Source organism: Narcine bancroftii, chromosome 1, assembly GCF_036971445.1.
Source record: "Narcine bancroftii isolate sNarBan1 chromosome 1, sNarBan1.hap1, whole genome shotgun sequence".
In the NCBI taxonomy this organism is placed as follows: domain Eukaryota; kingdom Metazoa; phylum Chordata; class Chondrichthyes; order Torpediniformes; family Narcinidae; genus Narcine; species Narcine bancroftii.
In genome coordinates this window covers 466,037,513-466,062,215 of record NC_091469.1, presented here as the reverse complement: position 1 = coordinate 466,062,215, position 24,703 = coordinate 466,037,513, and the positions used below count along the sequence as shown (strand labels likewise).

Sequence of the window (24,703 nt, the reverse complement as noted above, 5' to 3'; positions counted from 1 at the left end):
TTATTATGCATGAACTGATTCTTTCAATGTAACACCACGCACTTTTAATGTGCTCTTGCTCTTCCACTTTGAATTTTAGAGTATGTTCAAATTCCAGTTCAAGTCTATTGTCACATGTACAGTAAGAAAGTTTGTTTTGCGAGCAGTTCAGCGAGATATTCCAGGCATAATACCGCAGGTAAAACATAGTACAGATGATCAGAGTTACAGAGAGATATCAGTTAGTACAGAGGAAAGGCAGAATTATTTTACTAGAGTGAGGTTTATTCAGAAGGCTGGTAATGCCTGGAAACAAATCGTCCTTGAATCTGGAGGTGACCTCACACTCGTGAATCTTCTTCCTGATGGGAGGGTGGAGGGTGGAGATGAATCTTTTAATATGTTGGATGCTTTTCCGAGACAAAGGGGGATGGGGGACTTACGTGATGGTCTCAGCTGCGTTCTTCACCTCCTGCAATTGTCTTACAGTCTTGGGTGGTGCATTGATGCACACTGACAGGATATATTCAATGGCGCATCCATGGAAGTAGTTAAAGGATGTTGGCGACATGCCAAATTTTCTCAGGCTTTTGGAGAAGAACAGATGTGGTCGCATTGCATTGATGGGTGGACCATGGCAGGTCTCTGGAGATGTTTACTCCTAGGAACTTAAATCTGTCTATTATCTGTTCCTCAGCACCATGGATGCAGACATGGAAGTGAGTTCCACCCTTGTTCCAGATGTCTAAACCAGCTGCTTGGTATTGCTGATATTGATGTTGTCCTTGCACCAAGCCACAGGTCTCTCTGTCTCCCTTCCATATTCTGATGCATCATTGTCTGAGATCCTGCCTGGAACAGTACTGTAATCCATGAATTTATGGATGGAATTGGAGTATTGCTTTGCCTCGTTGTGGCTGTGCAGGGAGTATGGTAGCGATCTGTGCAACCTTGTGGGACCCTGGGTGCTGAGGATGATCATGGAGGAGGTGCTGTCACCAAACCTCACTGATTGTGGCCTGAGGTACGGAAATCGTGGAGCCAATTAAAGAGGGGATGCTGAGGGCAAGGTCCTAGGGTTTTGGTTTGAGTTTATTTGGCACTATTGCATTGAAGGTCAAGCTATAGTTGTCTGATGTTGGCATTGCCCAGGTGTTCCAGGGCTACGTGGAGGGCCAGGGAGATAGATCAGTTATGAAGGGTGAATGGGAAAGCAAAGAGGTTGCTGGTAGCTTGGATTTAATGTGAGCCATGACCAACCTCTTAAAGCACTTCAGAGCCACTGGTTGGTGGTCATTTAGGCCAGTTGTTGGGTTCTTCTTTTCTGCACCGGGATGATAATGAGCTTCTAGAAGCAGGAAGGTACTTGAGGAAGGTTGAAGATGTTTGTGAAGACTTTCGCCAGCTGGTCTGTGCATGAACAAAGGATTCATCCAGGGACATCATCTAGACTACTCCATCTGAGTTCACTCCCCATCGGGTTGCTCTGCTGTCTGCAGTGGGAAATGTGGGTGTAGGTTGGAGAGCAATGTGCCATACTAACTTTCTGGCCTCATGTTTCAAGTAAGTAAGCCAGTGACAAAAAGAACAACTTTTGCTTCAACTCATGTGGAAATTCCCATGGGTCTAAGTTATTGATGTCCTTTTGTGATGTCCAAGGAGAATTTCTTTGCTTCAGCTTAACTCAGGTCCCTATTTGCCTCTTTTTCTGGTTCACTCAATAGATTCATCACCTTTGTCGGCAATTTCCGCTTGTAATGCGCGTCAAAAGAACCAAAGACTTGTTGATCCAAACCAAGGCTTTTATTAACTAAAAGACTGGAGCACATCACAAGTAGGTCAACCAGTCCAGAATGACCTGGTCTGGCTAGGAGCAATCCTTTCAGACCTGCCAGTAGGTGTGGCTACACTCTCAGCCAATCACAGTCATCCTATACTACCATGATAAGTTCTACATAATCCCTTATCACATCCAGTTAACACCTTTTGTTGGCCTGTTGTTAGAATTCTGAGACTTTCTGATATCTCCTGCTTCTACCTTTTCTGAATTTTCCTTGAAGAAGGGCTCAGGCCCAAAACGTTAGCAATATATCTTTGTCTCCTATAGATGCTGAAAAGACCAGCTGAGTTCCTCCAGCATTTTGGTGATTCATCTGTAGGGAATCTATTTCATTCCCTAGGTCTCTCCTTCTGCACTGCATTTGTTCTGATGCTGATGCCTTTCACACCAGTGCTTCCCAGCCTTTTTGATTTTCTCTGAACTTCTCCTATCTGAAGTAGTCAGGACTGGTAACCATACCTGCTTAATTTGCCACATTTTTGCTCTCACTGTATCTCCTCCCAAACAGATGAAAGATCAGGTTTTTCTCTTTATCATCTACCACCCCACCAGCTTCAAATTCAATGGTCTCCTGCTAATTCCAATGCGATTACACCATCAAGGACATCTTTCCATCCCCATTCATTGGGGACCCTGATTCACCCTTCTGTCACCACTAACCCCTCCCATTCTCACATCACTTTCTCCGGCCAGTCACGGGAGATGTAGCAACGGTGTATTTGATCTTGTTGATGGGGCAATCTTTTTCTCCTGAGCGTGAGAGAGAGAGACATTAGGTTATGGCGAAACAAGTGGGGAAAGAGAACCGATGGAATTGCTCTTGAGGTGGCATTAACTTGATGATGCCTTGTCATAAGAAGATATCAGGTCACTTGTGCGCAGACATTCCCGGAACAGGAGGATACAACTTGCCACAGACACTGGGGAATCCAATGGCAAATGTTGGCTAAGTTAAATATTCCAAGGGGCTTTGACAACATTCGTTGTTTGTATACCCTGCCCAGAAATCATATTAAAATGGAACCTCAATTTATTAAAAGTTATTGTACACAGTGACTATTGCCGCAATGGTTTTTTTCTCATTGTTTCAATGCAACATTAGAAAGCCATGATGCTTAATATTGCTAAATAGTTTGTCCTCATCAAGTAACAATGATTCATTAACTTGATGTCAGTCCAAGTAAACAATTATCTCTAAAATGCGAATTAAACTTAAATTAAGAAATTAATGACTGACATTTTAAAGATAATAGAAAATATATGTTGTTCAGCAATGGAGTTCCTGGGTTACAAAGTAAAGGCATGAAACAAGAACTTGGTTTTATGTTAATTTTAGCATGGATCAAGGGCGGAGAGGTGAATTGAATGGTTCCTCAAAACAGGTGCAAGGTTTGTGATGAACTGCCCTCTATTTACTGAAGTAAAATGCAAAGTTCATTCACCCATTATTGCTATTAGAGCAATTGTATTAGTCTATTTCTCTTTTCCTTATTCCTATGACTTATTCTAGATGTTTTTGCTTGTTCGTTTAGGTCAGTGATTTTCAAACTGCCCCCCCTAAACTCACATTCTTCCTTAAACAATCCCTATACCATGTGCTCTGTGATTAGTAAGGGATTGTTCAAGGTGTATGTGAATGGAGAGAAACAGTTTAAAAACCACTGTTTTAATCGTACCTAATTGACTCGTTATGTGCACGGTTTCATAACTCCAAAGAAAATGGGCCAATGACAATTTTTCTCAAGCAAAATATTTAATTAACAATTGGGTCTAGAGCAGTGATTCTCAACCTTCCCTTCCCACTCACATACCACCTTAATCAATCCCTTACCAATCATAGAACACTTATAGCATAGAGATTGCTTAAGGTCGAAAGTGAGTTTGGGGGCAGTTTGAAAACCAATGGTTTAGGCTAATTATCCACACAAAATAGGACTGGATCAATGTCAATTAACCTGCCAGAATGACTTTGGGATGTGAGGGGAAAATCAAGGAAACCCATGTGAGGATGTGAAAACTCCACACAGAAAGAACTTGAGGTTAGGATTGAGTGTGGTTCAGTGAGGGGCAGAACTGAGGCAGGAGTTAAAACAGTAATTCTCAACCTTTTTCTTTCCACTTAGATACCACTTTAAGTAATCCCTATGCCATGGGTTCTCTGTGATTAGTAAGGGATTGCTTAAGGTGGTATGTGGGTGGAAAGAAAAAGTTTGAAAACCACTGTTTTAATTGTACCTAATTGACTCATTATGTGCACTGTTTTATAACTCCAAAGGAAATGGGCCAATGACTATTTTTCTCAACCAAAATATTTCAGTAACAATTGGGTCCAGAGCAGTGGTTTTCAACCTTCCCTTTCCACTCACAGACCACCTTAAGCAATCTCTTACTAATCACAGAACACTGATGGCATAGGGAATGCTTAAAGTAGTATGTGAGTGGAAAGAAAAAGGTTGAGAATAACTGGATTAAAAGGCTGGAGTCACATCTTGGTCAGGTAGGGTGGTAGATATTCTTTTCTGATTAATGTTAGTGGACCAGATATTTTTATAAATATAAATTTAGTCATATAGGTCATTTTGGCTCATGAGCCCGTGCCGCCCAATCACACCCATTTGACCTACACCCCTCTCCCCCCCAGAGCACTTGGAGGAAACCCACTCAAACACAAGGAGAACGTACAACCTCCCTACAGACAACGTTGGATTCGATCCCCACTACGCTCACTGTATTTTTTCAATTTCCATGTTAATTTAATTGCTTGAGTTTGAAAACTGCAGCTCCTGCACTGGAAGATGAAGTTCTGTGAATCAAGGGTGCAAAAACTGAAGTGTTTATCTTGGAACAAAACTACTCTTCCAGCTCACAGCTCAGGTAAATTAAATCATGAAGCAGTGTGCATTTTTGCAGATAAAAATAAATGCATTGGCTTTAGTTCAAGAGTCCTGGCTTATGACCCAGTTCCCTGATGATTTATTTTAAAACAAAATTACAGCTCGGTAGCATTCTCTTTCAGCCCATGAGCCTGTGTTGCCCAATTAAACCCAATTGACCTACAACCCCTGGTATGTTTTGAACAGTGGGAGGAGGCCAGAGCACTCGATCCAAACTCATGCAGACACGGGGAGAACGTACAAACTCCTTACAGTCAGTGTTGGATTCTGCAGCTTCACTCAATGTTATCCAGTCTGTGCCGATGTAACATGTAACATAACATATAACAATTTACAGCACGGAAACAGGCCATTAGGCCCTTCTAGTCCGCACCGAACCAATCACCCCTCTCTAGTTCCACCTCCCTGCACAATGCCCATAACCCTCCATCTTCTTCTCATCCATATACCTGTCCAACCTTTACTTAAATAATACAATTGACTCCGCTGCCACTATTTCTCCCGGAAGCTCATTCCACACGTCTACCACTCTCTGCGTAAAGAAGTTCCCCCTCATGTTACCTCTAAACCTCTGCCCCTTAATTCTTAACTCATGTCCTCTTGTTTTAATCTTTCCTCCTCTTAACGGAAATAGTCTATCCACATCCACTCTGTCTATCCCTTTCATAATCTTAAATACTTCTATCAAATCCCCTCTCAACCTTCTACGCTCCAAAGAATAAAGACCTAATCTGTCCAATCTCTCCCTATACTCTATACTCTAGATGCTTAAACCCAGGTAACATTCTGGTAAACCTTCTCTGCACTCTCTCCACTCTGTTTATATCCTTCCTATAGTTAGGCGACCAGAACTGCACACAGAAACCAAACTGTGGTTAGTGCAATGCTATTACAGTGCCAGCAACCTGGGTTTGAATCCGCTGCTGTCTGTGAGGAGTTTGCACATTCTTTCCCTGACCTGCTTGAATTTTCTCTGGGTGTTCCAAAAATGGATGGGGTTACAGGGTTAACTGATCACATGGGTGTAATTGGGCAGCGCAGGCTCATGGGCTGGAAGGGCTTGTTACTGTGCTGTATCTCTAAACAAAAATCCTAATTGCTACACTAGTGATCAGTATCCCAACAGTTGATCAAGTATTTAAGCCCAATGGGAGGTAAAATTGGTTACATTATGTGCTGGGACACACCACAGGTCATTGAGTAGTGTGGGGAAAATCTGGGTGTCCATAAACCTGACTACATACCACTGAGGAGAGGCTGGTTGTATCGGTAGGGTGGCGGCAGCTGGCCAATATCCTCCAGTCGCTGGCACATTGCCTGGGAAAGGTAATCGATGTGAGGGGTGCTTCCCAGCACAATGCTCTGCAGGTAGATCGGTTCGATGAAATGACTCAGGAGTGATCCTTGAGTTCCCAGAATGTTCCATCTGAAATACAGTTATGAGTAGGAGAGAGTTTAGTAAATTAGCAGAAATGCTTTTGGGAATTATTTCACCGGGGCAAGATGCGCTTATTGTAGACACAACCCTCAGGCAGATTGTTTTCAGCCGACTACTTTACATCTGCACTTGTCGCTCATTTGGTGCAACCAGTTTCTCGCCTGCTATTTGTGGTTCACTGGATTAATTGATGAATAGGATGATAAGCTATTAAGAATTTACAGCAGATGGTTGTCCAAATGCACCTGAAACATTTGTGACCAGTGGTATTAATTGGGTGGGGAATTAAATTAAAGAGCTAAAAAGTTAAAGATATTACATATTAAAGCTAATCTAGTGGGATCCACAACAAAAATTTAGAGATAACTTCAGAATTTATAATAGCTATTTGCAGCTGGATCATGCCTCCTGGTAGCTTGAATCAACAGAACATGAAATAGAAGCAGTGTTAGATTATCCATCCCCTCCAAGAAGTTAATCTTTCTGTCGTCATATTTCTGATTTTCCTGCTATGCAAAAAATCGATCAATCTCAGCCCTGGGCAGCACAATAGCAAGGTTCACAGAGCTGTGGTCTTAAAGAGCCCGTTCAATCCTGCCTTCAGATGCTTGTCCATATGGAGGCTGTGTGGAGTTCGCTCCTTCTCCTTGCACGGGTTTCCTCCTGGGGCTCCAGTTTCCTCCCACATCCCAAAGACGTGTGGGTTGGTTGGTTAGTTGGCCTGTGGGTGGCGTTGAGTAAGATTTGACAGCAGAATTAGACTATTCAGCCCATTGATCTCTGCTTCAGCTTTCAAACTTGGCTGATGTATGTTACCTCTTAACCCCATTCTCCTGCTGTCTCCCTATAACATTTTACTAATCAAGAACCAATTAACCTCTGCTTTAAACCTACCCAATGGCCATGTGTAGCAACAAATCTACAGATTTACCGCCCTCTGGCTGACAAAATTTCTCCCCGTCTCTGTTTAAAAGGGATGTTCTTTTATTCAGAGGCTGTGCTCTTTGGTCTTAGACTCTTACACTACAGGAAACATCTTCATGTCTACTCTAACCAGCCCTTTCAATATTCAGTATGTTTCAATGAGATACCCCCTTCCTCCTTCTAAACTGTGACAGTATATAGATGTGTTTTTGGGAGGTAAATTGGGAAAGGTTTGTTAGAGTAGGTTACATAGAAACACTTTAGAACAGATCTTATTTAAAATACTGGAGGTGTGCACCATGCTGGACAAATTGAGGCCTCACAGCTTTTGCAAGAGCTTTGAAGAGCGCTCAAGAGACTTCACTAATGGATTGTTGTTTACAAAAGGCAATAGATGAAAGATCTTGTTGGAGCCACAGATTGTCTAGAAGAGAACTTGTTGTTTTAAGAGGGACATGTGGTTTTGCAAGCAAAGAGAGATAAACAGGCTTTCTCTCAGAGAGAGAGAGAGAGAGAGAGAGAGAGAGAGAGAGAGAGAGAGAGCGAGACACACACACACACACACAGATCACTTGTACAGTGTTTCAGCCAGCAGAAGCAGCTGGGACTGGAACAGGACAAGCTGGTAAGTTTATGGAAAGCCTATTTAAAAGACGGCCTAGTCAAAGCCATTGTGGTTCATGGAAGAGGAGAGGACTGGCTGTTTAATGTTTCACTTCGAATAAGAGAAATGAAAAGGAACTCTGTGGTGACCTGAAAGAAAGAGGTTATCATCTGGAGAACCCTGAAGAGGCAAGTTTTGTCAGCAGGACACTGTAGTGGTTGATAAAAAAGGAATCAGTTGTGGATGCCGTCGTACAACAAATCTCTTTCTGAAAACCAGCAAGAACCTTCCTGAGCGGTAACCATTTACCTTTCAAGCATGTTCAATTCTGTGCACAGTGTAGGAATCGCCTGCACCCAGTGAACTTGGAGGAATGAGAAGTGAGATTGGACTGTGAACCAAAGAACTTTTCTGAACTTACACACATATTATATACACGTGCAATTAGAATTAGAAGTGGGGGGGGGGGGGGGCGGTGAAGTTAGGTTATTTACGTCAATCGTGATGTTAAAGTGTGATTCTGTTTTCATGTTTAAAGATAATTAAAAGCAACTTTTGTTTAAGAAACCATTTGTCTTGGTGAATATCTATTGCTGCTGGGTTTATGGGTCCTTTGGGCTTGTAACAAAACTCCATTGAGTACAAGTCCAGAGCCATCAAATGGTCCTCATACATTAACCCTCTCATCACCAAAGGTAAAGTGCAGAGGGAGTTAATGAGAACATGGGCAGAATGCTAGGATTAACATTGTATTAGTATAGTACAGCCTTATGGCAGACATAAGTTAAATGTCTGTTATAGTAAAAAGAATCTTGAAAACTTAAACCCGAAGAGGGTTGGTCGATGGTCAGTGCATATTAGATGGACTGAAGGTTCTGTTTCCGTGATGAAGTAAGTAAGCACAAAACTCAAAAGACTGTAAAACAGACTTTATCCCAGTAAAAGTCTGAACACCAGTTCACGACTTGGTGGCTCCCCGTGTGACTGGCTCAGGAGGGGCCGGCTCAGGTTTATATTCAGGTCGGCTGATTGACAGCCAGCCAGGTGGAGTCAGTCCCTAAGGTGGTCTTCCTGCAGGTATAGAGATCACCCCCTGCAGTAGGCTGGTTGCCGTATTACCACAGTTTCCTTGCTGCTTCTCTCTCTAAATTGAATCCAAGGATGGAGGGCTTTGGAAAAATTTGGGGTTGCATTCAAGAAATTTGAAGCTCTTGCCAAAGGCAAAGCTTTTGCGGTTAAAAGACAATCTGCTGGACGAACTCAGCATGTCTTGATGGAGGTTCTGACATAAAACACGACGCACCACCAATAATCACAACAGACTGAAGTTGTGAAACTGATCGGCTTTTATTATCTATCGACTGGAACAGCCGTCAACCTCATTGACTGATCAAAGCAGAATGAAATGGGGAGCAGGCAAAGGGCCACGGGTAGGATCGGCCTCAGGTGGCGTGTCCAGCCGGCGGCAGCCAATCATAGCGTAACGGTGGTTTACCACAAAACAGCAACCATTTATTTTTCCTCCACTGATGCTGCTCGACCCACTGAGTTGCTCCGGCAGATTGTTTTGTGCTCCAGATTTCCTCATTCACAGGCTCTTGTGCATTTTACCTGAAGTGGTAAGAAGCAAGGTGGTTTAGATAGCAGAGACAGTAGGGTGGAGGAATGGGTGAATAAAGGGAATTTCTTTGAGAAGATCAAATTATGTCAAGATTAGATTCTTTGTAATATGGTGCTAATGTAGTGTAGCGTGAGAAATGTTGTAAAGTTAGATAGACTTACAATCCCAGCACTCCAGGTCAAACAAAAAAGAAATCGGAAAGCAGGACGCAAGGCTAAAGATGGCCAGAGCATGTTCAATCAAAGTGAAAGGCTGAGTTATCTAAAATTGGTGGTCTACATTGAGATCTGTGGGCTGCAAAGTTCCCTGACAAATGATGATATGACATGAAGGGAATTAGCGTCCCGGTCAGTACACTGTCACGGCGCCAGTGACGTGGGTTCGAATCTGGCGGTGTCTAAGCAGTCTGTATGTTCCCTCTGTGAACATGTAGGTTTTCTCTGGGTGTTCCGGTTTCCTCCCACCCTTCACAATGTATGGTGTTGGTCAGTTAATAGGTTAATTGGGTGCAATTGGGTAGCACAGGTTTCATGTCACATTTAAAAAAAGTGAAACCATAAAATCTCAAACTGCAAAACAATCACATTCTCTAGATCCCTATTTCCAATGTCTGGATTATTAGTCCAGTGAACAACCACTACATGGCTACATGGTTGAAGTCGCTGCAGAGACCCTTCTCGGTTTATTACTTTGCTTTTGAGTTTAACACCATAAGACAGGAGGACATAGGAGCAGAAATGGGCTATTCGGCCCATCGAATTGCCCTGTTATTCAATCATGAGCTGATCCATTTCCCACTCGGCCCCATTGCCCGGTCTTAACCTTTGATATCCTGGCTAATCGATATCCTTTCAGTGGTCTTTTATCCTTAAATGCACCCAATGATTTGGCCTCCACAACTGCCTGTGGCAACAAATTTCACAGATTTACGGTGCCATTCTGAATAAACGATCATAATCTAATAAAAGTGAAATAGGCTGAGGGCCATCATGGTAAACATTAAAAATTCATATAACTGTCAAAATTGTATACATTTAGTTCATTTTATATTAAATCAATAGGAATATCAGTATTGTTACTCAAGTAGGTACACAATTACAATAAATTGTTAACATCTTTTGATAAAGCTAATATTACAGTATATCACTGGAATAATTTGCAAAATTTCAGTAAAGCCACAATACACAGCTAGTTTATATATGTAATAACATTGTGTAACATGGGTTATTAATTTTTAATAAACATTAGATATGAAACATTTATAACTATGCTACTATCAATTGTTATGAGATTACATTTTATGCTATCTTTCCAATAATAATCCTCACATTTTGTTTAAATATAGCTTTAATATGTCCTGTGGGACAAAAATAGCACGTCATACATTGATTCTCATCATTGGATTTACAGAAGAACATGGCCTTTTTACAGTGTTAATCCAAAACACATCATCGGGGGAATTACAACTGGGCTCAGATGGGTTAGGTGGGGTGAAAAAACAGGGCAGATGAGAGTGATTAAAGATGCCAATCATCTTAAACAAGATTCAGTCTTAGTGGTTAGTGGTTTGACTTCCTCCAAAAATGAAGTGGTGTTGAGAACAGAAGGACGTAAGAAATAGGAGCAGGAGTCGGCCATCCCGCACCTCAAGCCTGCTTTGCCATTCAATGAGATCTTGGCTGATCCGATTATAGGTTCATCTCCACCTACCTCCCTTACTTTGTAGAAATCTATCCAACCTTGTCTTAAATGTATTTACTGAGGTTGAGTCCACTGCTCCAAAGGGCAGCGAATTCCATAGATTCACCACCCTCTGGGAAAAGCAGTTCCTCCTCATCCCTGTCTTGAAGCGATGCCCCCTACTTTTGGTCTCCCCTAACTTACCTACATCTATCTTACCTATGTCTTTCATAATTTTATGTTTCTATAAGATCCTCTCTCATACTTCTAAATTCCAGTGAGTACAGTCCTAGAAGAATCAATCTCTCTTCATAGGTCAAACTCTTCATCCCTATAATCCACCTAGTGAACCTCCACTGCTCCAAAGCTAGTACATCCTTTCTCAAGGAAGGAGACCAGCACTGCATACATTTCTTGAGATGTGGCCTCATCAGTACTTTGTACAGTTGCAGCATAACCCCCCTGCTGCGAAATTCAATCCCTTACATGCCCTTTCATTCTCTTTGATATTTGTCTACATGAATGGGTTTTTCATGTTAGTCAATAACCTCCCAGCAACTTTGAAATGTGGGAGGAAATTGATGAAGATGTGCAAGAGAATGTTAAAACTCCACCCCGAAAACAGCAGAGGTCAGCATTGAACTGGAATTTACACAGTTAAAAGGCATCAGGGCAAAATGTTGAGGGTAAGGTGATGCCCATGATGGTTTACGCACAGAATATAGGAGATGAGACATAATGTTGAGACTGTTTAAGATTGTTTAAGGCATTGGTGAGGCCAAGTTTGGAGTATTATATGCAGTTAATGGAGAAGGGTTCAGAGAGCTCATTGCTGTATCTGACCCGACCTTGTTGGTTTTCGTGTAGTTGGATAACCATGTTGAGGAACTTTGGGGGGCATCTGAGGCGCTCTAGTATTTGCCAAAGCCCTTTCCTGCTCACGGTGTCGAAGGCTTTGGTGAGGTCAACAAAGGTGATGTAGAGTCCTTTGTTTTGTTCTCTGCACTTTTCTTGGAGCTGTCTGAGGGCAAAGACCATGTCAGTAGTTCCTCTCTTTGCGCGAAAGCCACACTGTGATTCTGGGAGGACATTTTCGGCGACATTAGGTAGTAGTTTATTAAGGAGAATCCTAGTGAAGATTTTGCCTGCAATGGAGAGCAGCGTGTAGTTTGAGCAGTCTGATTTCTCGCCTTTGTTTTTGTACAGGGTGATGATGATGGCATCACGAAGGTCCTGAGGCAGCTTTCCTTGGTCCCAGCAGAGCATGAAAAACTCATGCAGTTTGGCATGCAGAGTTTTGCCACCTGCCTTCCAGACCTCTGGGGGGGATTCCATCCATACCTGCTGCTTTGCCACTTTTCAGTTGTTCAATTGCCTTATATGTCTCTTCCTGGGTAAGGACCTCATCCAGCTCTAGATTCAAGGGCTGTTGAGGGAGCTGGAGCAGGGCGGATTCTTGGACTGAGCGGTTGGCACTGAAAAGAGATTGGAAGTGTTCTGACCATCAATTGAGGATGGAGATCTTGTCGCTGAGGAGGACAGCCTCCAAGAACATGGCGCGGGCTACACACTCTACTGGTCTGGCAAGCCTCAGGCTGAACGATGCCTATCTGGTGTTGGCTTCATGGTCAAGAACTCCATTGCCTCCAAACTCGAAAACCTCCCGACAGGCCACTCTGACCGGATCATGTCCATGTGACTCCCCCTTCAAAATAAGTGACGCATCACCCTCATCAGTGTTTATGCTCCAACCCTCCAGGTGGAACCAGCAGAAAAGGACAAGTTCTACACTGACCTGCGCAACCTCATCCAATGCACCCCTACAGCTGACAAGGTTGCCATCCTTGGCGACTTCAACGCTCTTGTCGGCAAAGACTCAGAATCCTGGCCAGGAATCCTTGGCAAGCATGGTGTCGGCAAGTGCAATGACAATGGGCGCCTCCTGTTGGAGCTCTGCGCAGAACAGCGGTTTGTCATTTCTAACACACTTTTCCAGCAGAGAGACAGCCTGAAGACGACCTGGATGCATCCCCGATCCAAACACTGGCACCTCCTGGACTACGTTCTGGTGGGAGGAAGAGACTAACGAGATGTGCTCCACACTAGGGTCATGCCCAGCGCGGAATGCCACACTGACCACTGGTTTGTTCGCTGCAAGCTCAACCTTCACTTCAAGCCAAAGTTCAAGAACAGTGGAGCCCCCAGAAAGAGGTTCAATGTTGGAAACTTTCAGTCAAATAAAGTGAGAGGAAACTTCCAGGAAAACCTCCAAGCAAAGCTCGAGGATGCAAACTGCCTCACGGACACGTCTCCTGAAACCCTCTGGGATCAGCTGAAAATGGCCATACTGTAATCCACTGAAGAGGTACTGGGCTTCTCCTCCAGGAAAAACAAGGACTGGTTTGCCGAAAACAACCAGGAAATCCAGGAGCTGCTGGCAAAGAAGCGATCTGCCCACCAGGCTCACCTTGCAAAGCCGTCCTGGCCAGAGAAGAAACGAGACTTCTATCTCGCATGCAGCCATCTTCAGCGCAAATTCCGGGAGATCCAAAATGAGTGGTGGACTAGCCTCGCCAAATGAACCCAACTTAGCGCCGACATTGGCGACTTCAGGGGTTTTTATGAGACACAAAAGGCTGTGTATGGCCCCTCACTTCAAGTCCAAAGCCCTCTGCACAGCTCAGACGGATATGCCTATTTAATAGTCCCTTAAACACCTCCACCACCGTTGTTAGCAGCGCTTTCCATGCACCTACCTCTCTGTGTAGAAAAAGTTACTTCTTACATCCTCCTGTACTTATCTCTAGCACCTTAAAACTATGCTCTCTCAAGTGAGCAGTGTCACCCTGGGAAAAAGCCTCTGGCCATCGACATGATCAGTACCTTCCAAGTTATACACCTCTATTCAGTCACTCCTTATCTTTCATCGCTCTAAGGAGAAAAGACTAAGTTCACTCAACCTATCCTCATAAGGCATGATCTCCAATCCTGGCAGCATCCTTGTAAATCTCCTCTTCACCCTGTCTATAGCATCCACATCTTTCCTGTGGTGAGGTGACCAGAAATGAACACAATGCAGTAAAATCCCTATTATCCGGCAGTCAATCAATCAACCAGAAACTCGAACAAACAGCAAAAAAATCAAGAAAATAAATAGATATATATTAAATTGAAAAAAAAATTAAAGTTTTAAATAAAAATTGAAATAAAAATTTAAAAGTAAATGTCCTATGAAGCAACATATGGGTTGGGAGCAAACGTTCAGCCAGCGAAGCGCCCCGGTTGTGCCCCACCTGCAGCAGTCATTGGAATAAAGTTCCAATAAAGTTGTATTTGAATAAAATGGCACTTGTGAATGGGGTTCGAATTTAAAGCAAGGTGCGCTGAGGGCCTTGCACGAAGGTGAGTTGGGTGGTCAGCGCGAAGAAGATACGCCAAGAGTCTGACCGGGTCACTTGAGTGGAAGTGAGCAGGACTGTGCTAAGGCCATGACCCAAAGACTTGCATGGAGTTGAGTCAAGTTGTCAGTGAGGGGATGATACACAAAGGGCCACTGGCATGGTAGTGAGTCCATTTACACTGAGGGCCTGACCAGAACACTTGTGTGGAGGTGAGTTGGGTTGTCTGACTGAGACACTTGCATTGACAGATGACTGGTAATCTGGACAAGTATGAGGTAATGCCTGCTAGGAGATAAAATACAAAGAGGACATATGCAGTAAATGGTGGGGACCTGAGGAGTGTTGATGTACAGAAGAACCTTGAGGAGCAAGTTCATGGCTCCCTGAAAATATTGACACAAGTGGATAAGGTGGTGAAAAAGGCATTTGGTATGGAGTCGGTGTCGGTGCTGCACAATTGCTCAGCAAAAGGAGGTGTAAGGCCCTTCTTCCGCCCGCAAGTGAGAAAGGGTTGCACAGATTCAAATTTCAATTCCAATTTGGTAGGTTACAGGAATTATTTGATTAAAGTGAACTTTACATAATTAAAGATTACAATACTGATTTTTTTTCAAATAACTACTTTTTGCACTGTTTTTTGTCTTTTAAACAAAGTATTCTTAATGCAGGTGTATTAGTAAGAGTACACCAGTAAAGCAGTAAATCCACATTTCCAGCATCTGTGATCCCTGATATTGCCAGATAATGGGGATCTTATCGTATTTCAACTAACTAAGGCCTTGTATAGCTGCAGCATAACTTCATGGCTCTGAACTTAATCCCACAGTTAATGAAGACCGACACCCCAAGCACCTTTTTAACCACACTATCAACCTGTGCAGCAGTAGACACAGACCCCAAAATCTTTTAGTTCGTCTACACTGCTCAGAGTGCACCCCTTAACATGTGCTGGTTCCAGGAGAGGTTCTCCAGTATGTGGACTCCCAAGAACATGAAGTTACTAATCCTCTCCACCACTATCCCATCCATGGAGACAAATGCGAGGTTTCTTGGCCTCCTCTTCCCCAAATCCTTTGTCTTGCTGATGTTGAAGGGCTACATTGTTGTTCCAGCACCACACAACCAGACTCATGTTCTCTATCCTCAATCCTCATCATTATTTGGCCTTAGAATGGGAGCAGGCATCTTATTCCAAGTCCTGCATGAACACAAGCTGTCTGCTACATTTTCCAAGGGATAGTTCTTGGTCTAAATCTCACGTGGCCTCAGAGAACTGAAGTGCCACTGTACAGCAACCAGAAATGACAAAAGAACCTGCTGTGCTTGTGGGAAAGGTTCATCAGACTGATTCCTGGGATGTGAATTTTCCACTGAGTGAGAGCTCATCCAAGGAACCACACCTCTGTGTAAAAAAGAATTGCCAGATCACCTTTAAATTTCTCCCTGATCTGTTTAACTCTGTACACTCTATTTTAAGACTTCCCCAATTTTGGGTAAGGAATCTGACTATCTCTCATGTCTATGCCCCTCATAATTTTTATAAACCTCTATTAGTTCATGCCTCACCCTCTGATGTTCCAGTGAGAATAAGCCCAGCCTATCCAATCTCTCCTTATATTTAATGCCCTCCATTACCGTCAACATCTTGGTAAATCTCTTCTGCATGCTTTCAAATGCCACCACATCCTTCCTGTCATTCTGGAGACCAGAAATGCCCACAATACTACAAATGCAGTGATGACACTGTTTTGCAACATGACATCCCAATTCTTATTCTCAATGCCTCAATCTATGAAGTTCAACATCATTATCATTCACGTGCCTTGTCGATTGGCATGGGCGATCATGTCTCTCCATCCGTCAAGATCTCTGACCCTCCTCTGCTCTTCGGTGAAGGCTTCTTCTTTGAGCTGAGACCGTAGTTGATGATGAGTTCATGGTTATAGAAGGGAAAAATACTGAAGTGGTTTCCCGTTGCCTTCTTCAGTTGCAGAGTCCATACTGGACAGGTAACCCTGGCCATTGATCAACAGATTAATCAGCCCAGTGTTTTTAATTTTACAACCATAAATTCCAATTTGTAGAATCTGTTTGTGAAAACCATCCACCATCTGCAATCCATGGCTTCAAGTGACTCTGATTGGGAGGCTAAACAGGTACTGCACCTTGCCCAAGGGTGAACTGTAGGCTATCGGACGGAAGGAGGACCTTACACCTCCTTTTGCTGAGCAATTGCGCAGCACCGACACCGACTCCATACTAAATGTCTTTTTCACCACTTTATCCACTTGTGTCAATATTTTCAGGGAGCCATGAACTTGCTTCTCAAGGTTCTTCTGTACATCAAGACTCCTCAGGTCCCCAGTGTTTACTGCATATGTCCTCTTCGTATTTTATCTCCTGGCAAGCGTTACCTCATACTTGTCCAGATTACCTGTCATCTGTCAATGCCCTGCCAAACTTTCCAAATGATCTGTATCACTGTAGAGCTCATCGAAAGAACCAAAGACTTGTTGATCCAAACCAAGGCTTTTATTAGCAAAAGACAGGAGCTCTTCACAGGTGGCCGACCAGTCCGGAATGATCTGACCTGGCTAGGGACACAACCCTTTAAGGCCCAGACAGTAGGCGTGGCTAAGCTCTCAGCCAATCGCTGTAAGCACAATCATTACACTCCAGATACTGTAACTATATACATTGGTGATAGGTCTGTACTATCACAATCACTGCATCTTTTTTATCATGTTACTATCTATGATTCCCACTGATTTTTGTGTTGTCAGATCCATCCACCCACTTTTTCGTCCCAAACATTTTGATAAACATGATGGACAACAATGGTCCCAGCATAATCCCTGCAGCACACCACTTGTTATAGATGCTCAGTCAGAAAAATAGCCCTTGGCTACTACCCTCTGCCTCCTATCACCAAGAGTAGTAGTGGAAGGAAAGTATTCTGCCTGGTGGTCAGTAATGAGTGGAATTCCACAAGGATCTGTTCTGGGACTCCCGCACTCCGTGAATTTTATAAATAATCTGGATGAAGAGGCAAAAGGTTGGGTCAGTAAGTTTGTGGATGACACAAAGGTTGGAGGAGTTGTGGATGAAGCTGAAGGTTGTTGAAGACTACAAGAGGATAAAGATAGGATGAAGAGTTGGGCAGAAAAGTGGCAGATGGATTTTAGTGTGACGTGATGCACTTTGAAAGGACAAACCAAAGGCTGAGTACAGGATTAATGGTCGGTTACTTAAGAGCCTGGATGAACAGAGGGACCTTGGGGTGCAAATCCATACATCCATCAAGGTCGCCACACAGGTTGATAGGATAGTTAAAAAGGCCTATGGAATTCTGGGATTCATTAATAGGGGATTGAATTCAGGAGTAGATTGGTCATGTTGCTACTCTACAAATTTCTGGTAAGACCACATTTGGAGTATGGTGTTCATTTCTGGTCACCTCATTATAGGAAGGATGGAGAAGAGGGTGCAGAGGAGATTTACTGGATTGGAGACAAGTCTTATGAGGCAAGGTTGGCAAAGCTTGGACTTCTTTCTTTGGAGCTTAGAAGGATGAGAGGAGATTTGACAAGATTATGAGAGGCATAGATAGGGTGGACAGCCAGCACCTGTTTCCCAGGGCAGGATCAGCAAACATCAGAGAACATATGTACAAAGTTAAGGGAGGGAGGTTTAGGGGAGATCAGGTTAAGTTCTTTTATACAGAGAGTTGCGGGTGCCTGGAATGCCTTGCCAGGGATGGTGGTGGAGGCTGAGACATTGGGGGTGTTTAAGAGATTATTAGACAGACACTTGGATGAAATAAAAATAGACATTTATTGAGTAGGGAGGGTTTAAACATTTTTTAGGAAGGAATATGTGGGCCGGCACAACATTGAGGGCTGAAGGGGCTGTACTGTGCTGTTCTGTTCCATGTTCTATGTTCAATTTAGGGACCAAATTGCCATCACCCTTTGGATCCAATGTGCCTCAGCCTATTGGACCAGAGCATGTCAAAAGCCATGCAAAAGCACATGTAACTAAGTCCACTTATTTTGTTAATTTTCTTAACTACCTCTTCAAAAACTTGGGGCAGCACAGTTAGCGGGATTGCAACGCCAGTGACCCAGATTTGAATCTGGTGCTGTGTGTAAGGAGTTTGAATGTTCTCCTCATGACCTGCGTGGGCTTCCTCTGGGTATTCCAGTTTCTTCCCAAATTCTAAAGCCGTGTGGGGCTTGTCGGTTAATTAGTGACTGTAATCAGGTGACACGGTTTGAGATGCGGAAGGGCCTAAATTAACAAAAAATGGTGAGAGAGGATTTTCACGAATTGGAAAAAAGTGATGAGATAAAAGACCAACCATCATGATGGAAGAGCAGGTGCTGGGGAACCGAAGTGCCCAACTCCTAATTACTTATGTTCACCCTTAAAATAATAATGAAATTGTGGTGCGCTGTTAGCCAGAATCAGACACACACAAGATAAAGACTATACAACAGGCTTTAATCCACAAAGACTTCCACAGAGCCAGGCTGGCTGTGGCTGCAGCAGCTCTGAGTGAGGTCTCGGGAGGCCGGCGCAGGCTTATATCCCGGAGGGTGATTGACACCCGACCAGGTGGGACTTGATCCATTCAGGCTGACTGATTGACAGCCGGCCAGGTGTTGTCCTGTCCCCTTACACTCCTGCAGGTACAGCGGTTTCCCCCTGCAGTAGGCCGGTGGTGTACCACCTCAGAAAGCGCCACCGTTACCACTTTGCCAATGCGAGCGGCAACAACAGCGACAGGCATCTGCCTCTTGGCATGTCATTCACAGTGTGGCCGCTGTAGCCATCTCTAGCACTCCATGGATGCCATGCACATTAATGAGTTTCCAAAGCATATTAAATCAGTGGCTAAACATTATGTACCTAATTTTTTACATCATTGTTCTTTTCATTAATTAACATTTCTCCATCGTTAGTGCAATTATTGCAGCTGCCTCGGTGCTGAACATCTCCTTTCATGATTAATAAGTAGTCATTATATTTAGCTTCCTGAATCAGTCAATTAACAGAGAATACTTTGTGATAATTACAAACTGTTAAAGGCAATGTTCTGTACCTGGAGAGCAATCTGTTTTTTTGGAACCTGCAACACAAATCACCATAAAATAAAGTTCCTTCAGTAATTTTCTCAAACAGAAACAATTTACTCCGCATATTAACTCACCAGCAGAATCAATACAGTGATTTAGAAACATCTTTTAATACTATGCAAGAAAAAACAATCATCTGGCATTAGAAATTGAGGGAGGAAGCTCTCTGCCGGTGTGGGTCATTAAGGTAACATTTTCATCTAGTTAAATACCCATCTGAAAGCTCACATCAAATTGAAGATGATATTCGTACAGAAACAATTAGTTCATTTTGCTGCCTCTGGGAAGTTCTTGCTGTACTCTGTCAACATAATTTGCATAATTGTACTTAATCCATGATATACACAGTTGTATTTAATCCCAAATAAATGAAACAGAGTCAAGAGTCTCAACGCAGCTCCGGTGGAAGAAGTGTTCAGTTTATGCAAAACCTTTTATATTGTTCACACATCTATTTAATATTGTGTTGTGGCTTTCAACCCAGATGCCGGGGCATTTCAAAATGTCCAAGGCAATTAAATGGCATCTGCTGCTGGTTAGACTTGTCCTTGCCTTGTTTAATCGCAAAGATATATTTTTTTTGTTCTCTGCATGTTGCTGGCGGTGGAAAGACTGGTTGCTGGACTGTCAGGATCAAACCTGCACAAAGCAAGATAGCTAAAAATGACCATTTTCAATTCTGTGGCTAGCAATTCCAATTCAGTGCCCCACTCCCATGCTGACATGTCTGTTCACATCCTCGTGTACTGTTGATCTCCCAGTGGCTAGAAATTTCAATTCTGTGACTCACTCTCTCATGCTGACATGTCGATCCATGGCCTCATGTATTGTCAAACCAAGACCACCCATAAATTGAAGGAGCAAAACCTAATTTTCTATCAGGGGACCCTCCAACCGGATGGCATTTTCATCGACTTCTCCAATTTCTATTAACCTTCACCCTCCCTTCCACATCCCTCTGTATTCTTTCCTCTTGCTCCCCACCCCCCTTCCCTCTCCATTCACAGAGCCCCCCTCCGCCTGTTTGCTGTTGTGCCCTCTCTCCCTTATCTACCTATTACCTCCTGCCTGTGGACTGTGGTTCTCCCCTTGCCCCTCCACCCACATCATTTTTTTCGGGGGCCTACTTACATTTTGTTCATACCTTGATGAAGGGCTCGGGGAGTCACGTGATGGAGTAGTGGCCGGACGGTGAACTCCAGCCCTCTCCAGAAAAGTCGGGAAAAACAAGAGAAAACACAAAGGCACAGAAATACAAGTTAAAGAAAAGTGAGTATAAAGGTGGAAAGAAGATGGAGACAAAAGGAGAAAAATCAAAATCAACGGAAAGAAGAGAGGAAGAGAAGACAACGGAGGAAAAAGGTGAAGGCCTTACCTGTCCGAAGAGGCCCGCTGTGGAGAGAGGGCCCCACTACCTCAGGTCGGTAGAAAAAGAACTACAACAATGGCTCACAGAGCCGAGTAAAAGTGCGCAACCGCGCATGCGCGACTCCTCGCGCATGCGCGATGCGCATGCAAAAAAACACACCGACGGGAGGGGGGACCAGCTGGGGAGTCGATCTCCACAGCCGGCAACGACAGCTGCAGAACACCTGCAGCAAGAAGAGACCACAGAAGACAATGGAAACAAGAAAGAAGAGGAGGAAAGGGCAGCAAAGAAACAACAGATGGTCAACCCAGAGGAAGAAGAAGAGGAAGAGTACAGTGAAATAGATAAAGGGAAAGGCAAGGTAAAGGATATACTTGCTCTTGTTAGAGGATACATGGAGTCATTTAAAGAATGGCAAACACAGGAATTCAATGATTTAAGAAGAAGAATAAACAACACAGAAGAGAAAATAAATAAAATGGATATGACCTTAACAGAAATGGGGAAAAAAATGGACAAGATGGAAGAACGGGCAATAGCAGCAGAAATGGAGGTAGAAGACTTAAAAAAGAAATTGGAGGAATCTAATAAAAAAACTAAAGAGACACAAGAATTACTAGCCCAAAAAATAGATATAATGGAAAATTATAACAGAAGAAATAACATAAAGATAGTGGGCCTTAAGGAAGATGAAGAAGGCAAGAATATGAGGGAGTTTATAAAAGAATGGATCCCTAAGGCCCTAGGATGTCCAGAACTACAGCAAGAAATGGAAATAGAAAGGGCACATAGAGCATTGGCCCCTAAACCACAACCACAACAAAAACCAAGATCTATTGTAGTAAAATTCCTAAGATATACTACAAGAGAAAAGGTACTGGAGAAGACAATGGAAAAAGTAAGAGAGGGCAACAAACCACTGGAGTATAAAGGGCAAAAAATCTTCATTTATCCAGATATAAGCTTTGAACTCCTAAAGAAGAGAAAAGAGTTCAATACAGCAAAAGCGATTTTATGGAAGAAAGGGTATAAATTTACACTGAAGCATCCGGCGGTATTGAAAATATTTATTCCAGGACAACAAAACAGACTATTCTCGGATCCAGAAGAAGCACGAAAATTTGCAGAACAATTACAAAAATAGACTGAGGGAGGAAGACGGGTAATGAGAGCAAAAATTATCACGATTGATATGTATGTGGGTAAAGACAAAAATAGACTGAGGGATGAAGAAGGGTAAGGAGGGTAAAAATGACCACGATTGATATGTATGCGGGTAAAGAGGTATAAGAGTGAATAGAGACAATGGGCATATGTGAAAGTATCTGTAATTAGAGGAAAACATAGAGAGTATAGACAAGAATTAATAAGAGAAGGTAATGGAATAGAGAGAATAAGGAGGGAATTAAAAGAGTGACCTTTGTGACATATAAAAAGCGAAATCTTTTCTGGGGGGGGCTGGGTGGGGGAAAAGAGCGGTCACTGCAAAATCAGTTGACGCTTGCGAGTGGATTCGCAAATCCAAATGGAGAGGGGAGATGTGGTTGTCCGACAAGGGATAAAGGGCAACTCAGGAGGGGAAGGGGAGATTGGGGATAAAGAAGATAGAAATAGGAGAATAAGGAAAATGTTGGATGTTGTAGGAATGTTGTCTGGTAAAGAGTTGAAAATAAGAAAACAGAAATGGAAAAGGAGGAAAGGTAATGATGGAAAAACGGAAAGAGAAGATAAACAAAATATAAAATGGCTACGCTGAACTATATGACTCTAAATATTAATGGAATACATAACCAAATTAAAAGGAAGAAACTACTAAATTTACTGAAAAAGGAAAAAATAGATATAGCATTTGTCCAAGAAACACACTTAACTGAATTGGAGCACAAGAAATTAAAGAGAGATTGGGTAGGACATGTAACAGCAGCATCGTATAATTCAAAAGCAAGAGGAGTGGCTATATTAATTAGCAAAAATGTTCCATTTAAAATAGAAGAGGAAATAATAGATCCAGCAGGGAGATATGTTATGATAAAATGTCAGATATATTCAGAGCTTTGGAATCTACTTAATATATATTCACCTAACGAAGAAGATCAAAAGTTTATGCAAGATATCTTTTTGAAGGTAGCTAATACGCAAGGGAACATACTAATAGGAGGGGATTTCAATCTGAATTTGGATCCAAATATGGATAAAACGGGGAAAAAAATTAACAGGAAGAACAAAGTAACCAAATTTATAATTAAATCAATGCAAGAAATGAAACTTGTGGACATATGGAGGAAACAAAACCCAAAAGAAAAGGAATACTCATACTACTCGACTAGACATAAAACATACTCAAGGATAGACCTATTCCTGTTATCAGCCCACACTCAAGGGAGAGTTAGGAAAACGGAATATAAAGCTAGACTATTATCGGACCACTCACCCCTGTTATTGGCAATAGAGCTAGAGGACATCCCTCCAAGAATGTATAGATGGAGATTAAACCCCATGCTACTTAAAAGACAGGATTTTAGAGAATTTATTGAAAAACAATTAAAAATGTACTTTGAAGTAAATACGGAATCAGTGGAAGATAAGTTTATACTATGGGACGCAATGAAAGCATTCATTAGAGGGCAAATAATAAGTTATGCAACCAAGATGAAGAAGGACTATAACCAGGAAACAGAGCAGTTGGAAAGGGAAATAATAAACATAGAAAAAAAATTAGCAATAAAGGAAGATACAACCAAAAGAAGAGAATTGGCGGATAAAAAAATAAAATATGAAACATTACAAACATATAAGGTGGAGAAGAATATAATGAAGACAAAACAGAAATATTATGAACTAGGTGAAAAAACACACAAAATCTTAGCATGGCAGCTTAAGACAGAGCAAACTAAGAAAATGGTATTGGCAACAAGGAAAAAAGACAAACAAATTACATATAATCCAAAAGAAATTAAGGAAAACTTCAGAGAATTCTATGAACAATTATACCGAACCGAAAACGAAGGGAAAGAAGGGAAAATAGATGAATTTTTGACTAAAATTGAACTACCAAAACTACAAATAGAGGAACAAAATAAATTAACAGAACCATTTGGAACAGTAGAAATACAAGAGATAATAAAAAATTTACCAAATAATAAGACACCAGGAGAGGATGGACTCCCAATAGAATTCTACAAAACATTTAAAGATCTAATAATACTGCCCCTCCTGGAGGGGCAGATTGATGAGACACAAAACTTACCAGATTCATGTAAAACAGCAATAATTACAGTGATACTAAAACAAGGGAAAGATCCACTCTCACCAGCGTCATATAGACCAATATCTCTGCTAAACACAGATTATAAGATAATAGCTAAACTATTAGCGAACAGATTAGCAGAACAGGTACCGAAAATGGTAAATTTAGACCAAACTGGATTTATCAAAAAAAGACGCACAACAGACAATATTTGTAAATTTATTAACTTAATTCATGCAGTAGAAGGAAATAAAGCACCGGCAGTAGCAGTTGCTTTAGACGCAGAGAAGGCCTTCGACAGAGTAGAATGGAATTACTTGTTCAAAGTATTGCAAAAATTCAGTTTACCGGAGAAGTATATTAATTGGATTAAAGCATTATATAAGGGACCGTTAGCGAAAGTGACAGTAAATGGACATGTATCAAAGCAATTTAACTTAAGCAGGTCAACGCGGCAGGGATGCCCACTATCACCATTATTGTTTGCGCTAGCTATAGAACCACTAGCAGAATCGATAAGAAGAGATAATAATATAAAAGGAATAAAAATAAAAGACAGGGAATATAA

The 24,703-nt window shown here is 42.3% G+C and overlaps 1 protein-coding gene across 1 annotated transcript in view; it reads right to left on the bottom strand.

The window, feature by feature from the left end:
• Window positions 1-24,703, bottom strand: part of adarb2 (adenosine deaminase RNA specific B2 (inactive)) — an 837,813-nt gene that overhangs the window by 44,781 nt on the left and 768,329 nt on the right. Inside the window, 1 exon segment of the mRNA XM_069914681.1 lies at window positions 5,958-6,139. Coding sequence (XP_069770782.1) covers window positions 5,958-6,139 — 182 coding nt within the window.